This window comes from Chenopodium album, chromosome 25, assembly GCF_948465745.1.
Source record: "Chenopodium album chromosome 25, dcCheAlbu1.1, whole genome shotgun sequence".
Taxonomy (NCBI): Eukaryota; Viridiplantae; Streptophyta; class Magnoliopsida; order Caryophyllales; family Amaranthaceae; genus Chenopodium; species Chenopodium album.
Window position 1 is genome coordinate 17,247,271 of NC_137858.1, and position 12,928 is coordinate 17,260,198.

The window sequence follows — 12,928 nt, forward strand, 5'->3', positions numbered from 1 at the left end:
TCCAAGAAAGGATGTAACTCATTTATCATCGAGAGCCCAATTAGTGGGGTTCGCCACCTTTTCAGCCGTCATCGATGGTACTCTTTTTTTTTTACTCCCATTTCCTCATCATCAGTCATCACATCACTCCTACTATTATCCATCTCCCTACTCCTCCTTTTTTCTCCCGAAATAATCACACTACTCTCCATACTGTGGTCAGTATCTCTTGGCTTTCTCCTCCAAACCTTTCCTACTTTTCCTTCCCCACTACCTTCCTTCGCCACTTAGGTAGTCTGACTACCTTCAGTTATAACATCCTCCCCACTATTGAAGACAAACAAATTGTTTTCATCATGCTCTTTCCTCACCACCTTCGCACCAAACCCTTCAATGATCGCACCAAACTCCGTATTATGTGGCTAGTTCCAAGCCTTCCAACGGCTATATTGGCACGGGCCTTGCCGACGTTTCGTCCCACGGGCCAACGACCGTGCCTATGCCGTGCCTATGCCGTGCTTGTGCCTATTTTCAACATTTGTGTTCACGGCATGGCCCACGGCCCACAAGTGGGCTGCCGTGCCGTGTCGCCCGCGTGCCGGCACGATCTATGCCCATTTTTAGTCATACCTACTACATAGATTAAACCGTCAAAAAAACACATAAATTCCTAACTAATTTTGTATCTGTGATTTTTAAAATTTGACATATAGATTAAAAATTTATCTTAAAATTCAATAAACTACGTGGGCATTGCACGGGGCACAAAACTAGTTATGAGTAAAAAAGATTTAAAAAATTGATATTACATTATCATATTTCATGATTAAATTCTTTTTAATATGTTACTTTAAAAAATTGATCAAAATTAGTATATAAATAGTAAAAAGATAAACTCTAACATGTCAATTAGTTTTTGGAACGAAAGGCCGTGTAATAAATTTGACCATGACTATTAAACTCAAGAGTCATAATATTGACATTTATGACGAGTCAAAGCGGGAACAAACATCATCTTAAACGAAGGATTCAATTCATATAAGATAGTAAGAATTAAGGGGAGACGTAAGATGCTTATTAAAAGGAAAAAAAAAAAAGTTGATCAAGCAATCACAAAGACAAAGTAATATCATATCATGATATGAATATTGATATGTAAATTAGTCAACAAAATACCCCTAGTCCACTACAATGTACAAAATTCTATTTTTTTTCGTAGGCAGCACGCCATGGTTAATTAGTTAATTTGTGTACAATGTACTGATGTAGTCGTAAGATAGCAAGAAAACAAAAAACGTAAACACCGATTAGGTTTCAACCATCAGCTTAATCTTTCGTTGAATTGCTCCACTAACACCAATGGACGACTCACATATCCTTTTCTTTAACGTATGTTGACGAATGATGATGAGTTGAAGAATCATCATCTAGCAAACTTGTTCTACTAAACCTCTTCTTAAAATCCTTAAAAAACACAAGAAATATTAACCCATTACACACGGAATTAAACACCCATGCTCCTATACCGTTACACCCTCCTTTATTACCACTAAAAAAATGCAACAACAACACTCCAACGTGGCAAACTAAGTTGCAAATCAACAACACAACTTGACAGTTTACAAGAAACAGAAACCTAGGTTTTGGAAAACCAACAGCAACACAAAACCTGTATCCATAAACGACGCCGTATAGCAAGGTCAAGAGAAGTATCGCGAGAACTTGAAAAGATTGAGAGAATTCGAGCCATAGGAAGGACATGAGCAAAAGAGAGGACTGGTTCAAGACGTGGAAGAACTTAACCCGACGACGTTTAAGGATTTTGAGGAAGGTCCGGGGGAGGTGAAGGAAGATACGAGAGAGGTAGAATGTGTAGGACCAAAAGAAGACACGGCCTGTGGGACGAGTCCCGGGTGGGAAGCAAAGGAGCCATTTAATAGGGGTGGTTTGGAGGTGGGTGGAACGCCAAAGCCAACGCGTGTTGTCGTGAATTTCAGCAGTAGTGGAAAGGAGAGTACCTGCGAAGATGGTGATGGAAAAGAGTGAGACTAAGAGGTTGTGGATGGCGGGGATGGGGCCGAGGGGGATGTAGAAACGACGACGATTCGGGAGGAGGAGGGTGAGGGTGTGGTGGAGGAAAAGGGACAATAGGGTGTAGGAAGTTAATGTAATGACTAGGAAGTACCAAGTTGAGAACCATGTTTGTGTTGGACTCCAACGGAAGTTTGTTATTGTAGGATGTTGAGAGAGGTAATATTTTAGGTTTTGCATGGTACATATAGATTCATAGATAATAGAATGTAATAATATTGCTATTTGTCATTTAAAATGGAAGGCTTTAATATAAAGTTGATTGTTGAACGTTGTATTTGATCGGTTAGAACTTTTGTTAGGCTTGTGATTATAAGTCAATGGTCTTATTGTTTATTGTTCTTTCTTCTAGAATATAAGTCAATAATTAATTTGATCCCTTTTGCATTACAAATAAGACTTTTTCTCTTAGTTCAACTTTGACATTTCATGCTTCGTACTTCCAGAATTTCGTGAGGTTATATACTTAATTGTCTTTGTTGAGCACTTTAAGGTGTATTCTTAAGTGTTAAGTGTTAAATTTGTCATAGATATTAAAAATAAATCACAAATTTTAAATCTGCTGGTCATGTTGTGTGGTCGGGGTTACTAGGTCAAGAGTCAATTGATTATGGTTTACTTGGTTGGTCAGGGGTTACACGGTCGGCTCCAAAAAAAACTATGAGAAATACTCCCTCCCGTTTTTTGATACTTGCTCCATTTCTCTTGGGCACGTATGCCATTCCAAATTTTTATCTATTATATCTTTAATTATCAATAAGTATAAATTCTAACAATTAAAAATTAATAATCTATTCATTGAGACAATTCCAACAAGTACCCACAAGACTATATTTTTTCTTATGTATAAATCACAAACATTAGTCAAAGTAGGACAAATGAATAGTGTAAAAAATAGAAATGGAGCAAGTAATTAAAAAACGGAGGGAATAAAGGATAATAGTGTAATAACAATTAATGACCAAAGTAAGAAATAATAATAAAGAGTCTATACTAATATATTAAAAGTTGTTCCTAAGATTGTCTACGTGTCACGTAAACCCTCCCCCTCCCCCCCCCCCCCCCCCACACCGTGCCACGTCACTCACTCAAAAACTCATTATGTCGCGTGGCTCTTTCTTTCCATTTAACTAACTGGCCTGCCGCCCATGCAATGCACGGGTTGTTTACAGGATACGTATACATATAATTTATAATTATAATTATAATATGTTTTTATTGCACAATGAATATTATATAAAGGAGAAGAATGCGTGAAAATTGAATGTAACTTTAGAAGATATTAAGTTGGGGGAAAGTGAACCAAACAAAATTCATACATGTATTAAATTAAAGCTAGTGATTTTTTTTTTTTTTTTTTTTTTTTTTTTTTTTTTTTTTTTTTAATGAGAAAGGGGATCAAAAAAAGAAATGTTAAATGAGGTGTCATGTGGCATTGTTGAAAAATAAAGTTTACATGTGCCATGTAACATGATGAACATGATGGTTTGTGTTTTTAAATACTGAAGTATAGAGCATAGATTTGTTTTTTATTGGATGTCATGCACTTATAATAATAATAATAATAATAATAATAATAATAATGATGACATTATGATGATGATGATGATAATAATAATAATAATAATTATTATTATTATTATAATAACTGTTTAGGGTAAAAAATACCCCAAGTACGTGTTCCAATCCCGTGGTGACACGTGGCCCCATCAATAGGCGACACGTGTCACTATAGGAAGATGACACGTATGAAGAATAAGAGAGCACCTTAAATAAAGAGAATGACAAAGGGCCTCCTTACATCAAAAGGCCCATTGTCCTAGAATGCCGCAAAAACGGCGCCCCCTTAGGACACGTGCCCTTCCGTGATTGCGCAGCCAATCAGAGCATTAACTCCTAGGTCACTTACCCTAGGGGCACAAATCCCCACCCCTATAAATACCCTAATCATTGATGATAGGAGGGGTGGATTGTGACATAACCTTAAAAGGAGCACTGAAAGCTCCAACTTCTCTCTACTTTCTCTCTCTGCATTTATTCCGTTTTTCGATCACTAACTTGATCGTCGGAGGCGGATCTTCGACCCCCGGAGATTCGTGTTACCCACCCTCCCCTAGTGTAACTTTTACCCCCAAAATGAGGATATTAGTTCCTCTCTTCACCTCATACCATACCATCACTATATAATTCTCCTTACAATTACACCATCATTATCTCTTCCTTCTCTATATTCACTTTTATTTTGCTTAGTTTGACTTCTATCACCCTAGTAATACATCTCCCTTAATCCAAGCTAAGCATGCCATTAGAGTAATTAATAATTATAATTTGCTTTCGACATATTTTAATCTTTTATTTTTCCGGTTATTTTGATTTACTTTAGAGATATATTACTTTACTTTTTTAGTTTTTCTACTTACTTTTAAGATATTTTAGTTTACTTTAGTGTATTTTTTTCCTTCTTCGTCTATCAAATGGACTGACATTATTGAGAGCAGGTGTGTCCACTATAAGGTCGAGTTAATCTCATGTTACAAACCTCATGAAAAAACAATCTCTTTGTTTGTATACCTTAGAGCAAATTTGATTTACTATTGAAGTATTTTGAATTACTTTAAGAGTGTCTAATATTTACTTTTAGAGATAGCCTATGTAGGAATCGAACCTACACCTCTATGCATCCGCTAGTGCTCTACCATTTGAGCTAATAGGTTTACTTTAAAGTGTATTTTATTCACTTTAGATTTTATTTTATTTAATTTTCAGAGACAATTGATATAGAAATCAACTTTATCCAAGCTTATTCATCATCTGAATGTTCAAAACCTAAAAGTAGTGATGGGATCAAAAGTATAGTATAACGATTATCTGTCAAAGCAAGAATACAAACAGTACAACAGCATGTAAGTGCCATCAATACAAACATTAGAGCAGCATGTAAGTGCCATCTTCATATGAACAATATGTTTGGTGTCTATCTTTATGGTAGTAGCATGATTTTTGAATAGCAAAGTATCATTGGATTCAATTAAACTAGATCAGTTAGTAAGAAGAGAATAGACTAGATTGCTTTTTAGATTGATTTTTTAATTTTAAAAATAATGAGAAATCAATAAACTAACATTTAAGCTAATAAGCATCCTTTTTTAGTGGTTCATATCTCATATACCCTTACTTCTTATCAAGGAATTTGATAAGGAAATTGATCAAAGATAATTAAAAAAAGTCATGAAGCATGAAAAGATGACACCCTAATTATTTAATCGCATACATAATGCTGATTGAAGTAGTTATTACCTATGTTACTCGGACTCGGGTACCCATGTCCAACACGGGTACGTGTCCAAGTGTCCGACTCGGCTATTTTGTGAAAAAATTCTATGATTTTCAACTAAAATGAAGTGTCCATGTGTCATACCCATGTCCGAGGATCGAGGGTCCGACACGGGTAATTGAGGTAAAATGAAGAGTTTGAGTAACGTAGGTTATTACACACGCAACAAAGGAACCAAATTCACAAAAATTATCAGTTAAACAATAGAGGCACCTACGATTCCCACTTTCTTGACAGTATGTTTACAATACACCTCAGTCCTTGCAGCCTGCTGGCAAACTTACCAACAGCAGACTCCTTTAACCCTTCTTCTACCAATAGAGCAACCCTCAAACCTAATCAATAACCTAACTATGATTCCAACTTAATCTTACAAAATATTAACTTTTGAGTCTAATTAGTTTACTTTTATTAAATTTCTATCTACTATTTAATGAAGAGGGAAGACATACTTTAGAGACTAAATGATTTACTTTATACCAATTTCTATCTACTTTAGAAATAACCATAATATAAGAAACAATAATCATTCATCTTTAATCAGTATAAGTCCTAGGCACACAATAACCTCCACCATATATATGATCTAAAGGAGCTCTACAAATTATAAAGCCATGAGACATGACAATTACTTCAGTACAAAGTGCGGAAATAAATGACATGGATAACTTGCTATATGCATATGACAAGCAAACTACAAGACAAATTATGCTAAGTTTACTTTGAAAGCTATAATTAATAAGGATAATAGGACTTAAGAGTTGGAGTGGCCTTTGACCCAAAACTAACAGCAGATTTTTGCAAAATTATACTTCCTCCGTTTCCATTTAGTTGACGCGTCTGATTTAGGCACATATATTAAGGAGAGGAGAGAGAGTGATAGAGAATGAAAAGGCAAGTGGGGTAGCTTGTAAATGCAAGGTAAAAAATTTACCCAAAAAGAAAACGTGTCAACTAAAAAGAAACTTCCTTAAAAAGGCATAAGTGTCAACTAAAAAGAAACGCAGGTAGTATAGATTATTTGGCAAAACTATATCGATTATTTTGCAGAATTAAAGACTGCATGGTAAATAATGAATTTCTGAGTACACCAACAATTACATACCATGCCTATCTTCAAATAAATTTCCAACTATTACACTCAATTATATCAAACACAAATATAGGTTATACATACAAAATTCAAATATAGCTTTAATAAGAACATAAAAGAACACTAAACTAATAAACCTCAAATCATCGATCTCAATAACCTAATTTGAACATAGTAGAAATTAAAACCAATAAATATAACTACACAAGTAATTTTTGCTTAAAATTTCTCATCAAAAATTATAACAACATTCAATACATATAATCAACTCAGAAATTCAAGTCTCTGTAGTCTGTACAATTCGCACCAAATCATCCACAAAATGGTTACATATTCGCAAAATTTGACCAATTCATTAAAAAAACGCTAAAATTAACAAAAAAAAAAAAATTCAAGAAAATTTAATCGAAATACCTGTGTACATTGCTTATGCAGCTGATGGCTGATTTCCAGAAATCCGTAGAGAAAGAGCTTGAGGTGAGAGATAATGGCGGAGGAAAGAGAAAATACTAGAGCTTTTGGGAATTGCATATAATTTCTCAGAATTGATCTCAGCCGTTTGTTAAGTGCGTTTTTTTATTAGATCTAATGGTCATCATGAGTTACCTGGTCATATATATATATAGGGGAGGGATCCGGTAAGAATAGGTCCATATGTTAGAATTCATACTTATATGAGAACTGATTTAAAATTTAGAACATGTGAGTAAAATTTAGAACATGCGAGTAAAAATTTAAAACATGTAACTCAAATTAAAATTCTGAACATATGAGTAATAATTTAGAACATTTGTGTGAGTCATATGTTTAGAACATATGACTTAAGAATTAGAACAAGTGATTAAAAATTTATAAAATTTGTTTTATGAAATTTTAAACATACGAGTAAAATTTAGAACATCTAATTTAAGATATGAACATGTGAATAAAAATTTAGAATAAACTGATATAGGATATAGAAAGTGTGACTAAAGAATTTAGAACATACGTGTAAAAAAATAGAACATACGCTTTAAAATCTGGAACATATAATTAAAAATCTTAGAACACACGTTTTAAAATTTAGAATATATAAATTAAAATTTTGGAACAAGTTATTTAAAATTTTTGACATCAAACTTAACTAATTTATGGTTTAGAACATGTGAGTACTAAATTAGAACATTTAATTTAATTTAGAACACCTAAGGAAATGTTTAGAACATCAGATTTAAAATTTAAAACATACGAGTAAAAATTTAGAACATAAAGACTGTTCTCACATAAGAAAAATTCTCACGAGAGCCTCCCCTATATATATATATATATATATATATATATATATATATATATATATATATATATATATATATATATATATATATATATATATATATATATATATATATATATATATATATATAGGAAGGCTCATGTAAGAACCCTCCTCTATATAAGAACCAATCTCAGCCCTTTATTAATTTTGATCCAACCATCTAAAATGATCCTTTAGTAATGTCATTTCTATAATTTTAAGAATTTCGTATTTAGAACATATAAAAAAAAATTTAGAACATGGAAAAAAATTTAGAACATATGTAAAATTTTATAACATAAGCTGAAAAAATTTAGAACATAAGCAGAAAATTTTAGAACATAAGAAAAATAATTTTGAAGTTAGCAAAATTTAGAACATAAGCAACCAAAAATGTTAGAACATAAGAAAAATAATTTCGAAGATAGCAAAATTTAGAACATAAGCAACCAAAAATGTTAGAACATAAGATAAATTTAGAACATAGGTAAAATTATAGAACATAAGCAGAAAAAATTTAGAACACAAGCAGAAAATTTTAGAACATAAGAAAAATAATTTCGAAGATAGCAAAATTTAGAACATAAGCAACCAAAAATGTTAGAACATAAGAAAAATAATTTAGAACATAAGTTGAAAAAATGATTTATAACATAGGTAAAAATTAATAACATAAGTTAAAAAAATAATTTAGAACATAGGATAAAATTTAGAATATAAGCTGAAAAATTAATTTAGAACATAGGAACAAATTTAGAACATAATCTAAAAAACAATTTACAACATTGAAAATAATTTGGAACATAAGTAGATATTTTTTTGAACATAAGCTGAAAAAAATAATTTAGAACATAATCTAAAAAACAATTTTGAACATTGGAAAAAAATTTGGAACATTAGTAGAAAACCTTTAGAATATATGAAAAAATTTAGAACATAAGCAGAAAAAAATTTAGAGCATAAGAAAAAATTTAGAACATAAGGTGTTCTTACATAAGAAAGGGTTCTTATATAAGGGTTCTTACATAAGAAAGGGTTCTTATATATATATATATACATATCTGGACCTATGTCTAAAACAGGAACTAGGAACTTATCTGGACCGTTGATCGCGCTTAATCCAACGGTCCTTGCTTCACCCGCCTTTTTCATTTCAGTAATGGCATTTTGGTAATTTCGCCACTTTGAATGACCTCCTTTCTTTCTTTCACTCTTCCTTTCATTTTCTCTCTCTACGCGTCCTCATTTTCTCTCTCTAACTTTGAGCTCTCCGCCGCGATCTGAGTTCTTCGATTTACCGAATTTTTTGCCCAGATTTTTCGATTTTGATCTTCAATTACATCGTATTCTTTGATTTTTTTTCATTCATTGAGGTAATTTTCTAATTATATTTGTATTTTCTTTGTTTATTTTGATTTCATTGTTTATCTTGAGCTGAGTTTTTCGATTTAGGGTTTTTTATTGTAATTTTTCTTAATTTTTACTTTTTATGTGTTCTTTGAATAATTCTATATAATTTAGTGTTTGATTTTGGTTTTTAATCCTATTTTATGGTTTTACACTTACGGATTCAATGTAGTTGTTTTCTGCATATAGTTGCTATATTGCATGCTGTTATTAATCTAGTAGTATAATTTGTTGTTGTTTTAAATTTACTTTTTGCATTCAGTCATTAACTTTTCATGATTAGTTTTACTTAATTATTATAACTTCATGTTTTTTAATTTCTTCAAGTTTTTTAATTTTTTTTCAATTACTTTATGGTTTGAGTCATCTACTTTTTAGTATATCTTTAATAGTTTTTATTAGTATATTTTTTAAAAATATTGTTTCCTTTTAGTTATAGTTTATTTACTTTTAATTATTGTTTATTTACTTTTTACTTCTATTCATTTACTTTTCAGGAACATGTCTGAAAGCGTAGAGCATATTTTTAAAAAATATTGTTTACTTTTACATATTGTTTATTTACTTTTTTTTTTCTATTCATTTACTTTTTCAGGAACATGTCAGAAAGTGTAGAGTATTGTTCTTCTTCTGTCACTACTGAAGATAGCAATGTAAGAATTTTCAAAACACCCACTCAGCCTTTGCTTGCTAAAATATATTATAATTCTGAAGGTGATAAAGAGTATATGTCATGTTGTACTTCTGAAAACAAACCTTTTCTTGGTATGACATCTGATACTCTTCAAGATGGTATTGCCTTTTATTACAAATATGCTAATGAGTGTGGATTTAAAGTCCGTTCTAGTACTACTAAATCACAAAATAATAAGGATGATCCTACTGGTAAAGTAGTTACTTTAATTAAATATTTATTATGTGACAAATAACAAGAAATCTGGTAAACAAGTTGAAGGTGCTTGATTAAAGAGAAAGACTGTGAAGAGAGTTGGTTGTCCTGCTAAGATAAAATTTAGGTTTTGTACTGATGGGAAGTATATGGTGTATTGTTTTTATGAATCTCATTCTCACCCTTTTTCTACACCTATTACTAGGCAGGTTACTAAACATGAAGTTGGTTTAAATTTTGCTCATAAGAAGTTCATTTTTGACAACTCAAAGTTAAATATAGGGGCTGTTATGTCTTATAGGATCATGAAAGAACTTTGTGGTGGGTTTCAAAATGTCAGAGGCAGTAAAAATGATTTCAAAAATTTTTCTATGGACTTGAAAGTTTATATCTCTAATGCTGATGGTGCGATGTTTGTTCAGAACCTTCAACAAAAAGTGAAATTTTGATTACTGTGTTGATGAAAGTAGGCATTTGACCCGTGTCTTTTGGGCTGATGCTATTGATAGAAGAGATTATCAATTATTTGGGGAATGTTTATCTTTTGATTCCACCTATGATACAAATAAATATTAATTGGTTTTCTGTCCTTTTACTAGTGTTGATAATCACAAGAGATGTGTTACATTTTGTGCTGCTCTGTTATCTAAAGAAGACATAGATTACTTTGTGTGGCTATTTCTAACTTTTTTGAAGTGTATGGGAAGAGAACCTTCTTGTATTATCACTGATCAATATCCTGTAATGGGTATTGCCATAGAAAAGAATTTTACCAAGACTAAACATAGGCTGTGTATGTGGCACATAATGAGGAAGGTACCTGAAAAGGTTGGAACTGATTTTTGTAAAGAAACTGATTTCCTGAAAAAGCTAAGTGCAGTAGTTTGGGATAGAGAGATTGATCCTCATGTATTTGTTGATGGCTGGAATAGTGTTATGGAGGAGTTTAACCTTGTTGATCATGAGTGGTTTGCATACATGTTCAAAATTAAACATCTTTGGATTCCTGCATATTTTAGGGACTTATTTATGGGTGGGTTACTGCGTTCTACATCTAGGTCTGAAGGTGAAAATAGTTTCTTTTGTAACTTTACAAACCCTCATGTGACCTGTGTTGAATTCTTTGTCCGTTATGAAACTGCGCTTGATGCTCAAAGGCATGAACAGGATGAGTTGTAGAGGCTTAATAAACTTGAGCCTCAATTGGTTACTAATTTACACTTGAAAAAGCATGCTGCTAATGTTTATACTCATGCCATATTTTATGATTTTCAAGAAGAATGCTAGGGCCCCTGTTTTTCATGTGGAGGTGAAAGTTGTAGTTCTCTGTATGGAGACGGTGTGGAGTTTTCTGTTATTGTTGATCATGAGAAAAGGAAAAATTTTGATGTAAATTTTGATTTGGAGACATATGAGTCAAGTTGTACTTGTAGAATGTTTGAGAGTCAAGGTGTTTTATGTAGACACATTTTGTTTGTTATGAAAGGCAAGTGTGTACGTGAAATTCCTGATGCTTATATCTTGAATCGTTGGAGAAAAGATGTTCTGAAGAAAGCTTCTGTCATAGATGATGTTGCTCTGGAAGATGCTTCTAAGTATGATAAGAAGAAGCAATTGGTAAGTGATGTATGGTCCAAGATTTTCAGTTGTGTCAGTTTAACTGACCAATCTGAGGATGATTTATGTGAGCTTATAAAGACATTATCTTCATTTGAGGAGCAGATGATAACAAAGAATTATCCTGAAAATGCACCTAGTTCAAAAGAGGTGAAGATGCTGATATTCAGGTTTTGGTTGGATCAAATGAAATAGATGTAAACGTCTTTCCTCCAAATCAGTGTCTTAATTAAGGTTCTACCAGAAGTTCAAAGAGGTTGAAGAGTGTAAAAGAAATTGCTACTGAAGAAAAATCTAAAAAAGGCAGAACTGGTAGAGCTTGTGGGCAATCTGGTGTTTCCCATGATAGTAGAAACTGTCCAAACACAAGTAGTCTTTCAGGTATTTTTACTTTTAAGTGTGTTTCATTTACTTTAAACATCTATTTATTTACTTTACCAGTAACTTCATTTACTTTTTATTTTGTGCAGGTGTTATAATACTTGGAATTTTTTTTATTTAGTATTTTACCCTTTTTATGTTTTCTATTTACTTTAAGTTTTAATTTATTTACTTTACTTTCTAATTTATTTACTTTTATTTGTGACAAATAATTGATGTTAATTTTTTTGTGCAGTTATTATAATACTTGGAAATTAGAAGATGTTTTGGAAGATCAAGATCAAGATTTAATGACCAAACATTTTTTATTATTTTTATAAATGTAATATGTTTACATTTATTATAAGTATTGTCAAACAGAACTTAAGTTTAGTTTATTTACTTCTAGCTAATATACATTAACTTTATGAAATATTTCATTTACTTTTGTTATATTTTATATCATATGAATTATTTGATTTATATAATGTTCATATCCATTTTTTGTTCTAAAATACTTGTCACATTTTCATGGAACCCAAGTTGACAAGAGTATTTCATACCAATTTTGAACATTAATTGACGTGTGAATGACCCGACCCAAATGTATCCCATATATTATTGACTTGGTGATTTCACTTTGATTATAACCCGTAAAATTATTGACTTGAACCAAATTTGACTAAAATTCTAGAATGAGTTAATTTTTTTAACCATTAATTATAGACTTTACTTGAATGTAATTTGACCGGTTATTAAACTCATGAACTTTTACCAAATCAAAAAAATTGTAAGGCCGGTTGTAATTTGATCAACATAAATAATTGTATTAATTTGATTAACCACCTCCAACTATGGATGTAA

General features: G+C 31.6%; 1 protein-coding gene and 1 pseudogene across 1 annotated transcript; one reads left to right on the forward strand and one right to left on the reverse strand.

Annotated features, from left to right (window-relative positions):
* Positions 1–1,347: 1,347 nt before the first annotated feature.
* LOC145613811 (fatty acid elongase 3-like pseudogene) lies at positions 1,348–2,250 on the reverse strand (annotated as a pseudogene).
* Positions 2,251–11,566: 9,316 nt separating this feature from the next.
* LOC145613812 (uncharacterized) lies at positions 11,567–12,206 on the forward strand. The gene is made up of 3 exons (XM_081668860.1): positions 11,567–11,874; positions 11,949–12,085; positions 12,175–12,206. The coding sequence occupies exons 1-3, from the start codon at positions 11,567–11,569 to the stop codon at positions 12,204–12,206; spliced, it is 477 nt and encodes a 158-aa protein (XP_081524986.1).
* The last annotated feature ends 722 nt before the right edge of the window (positions 12,207–12,928 follow it).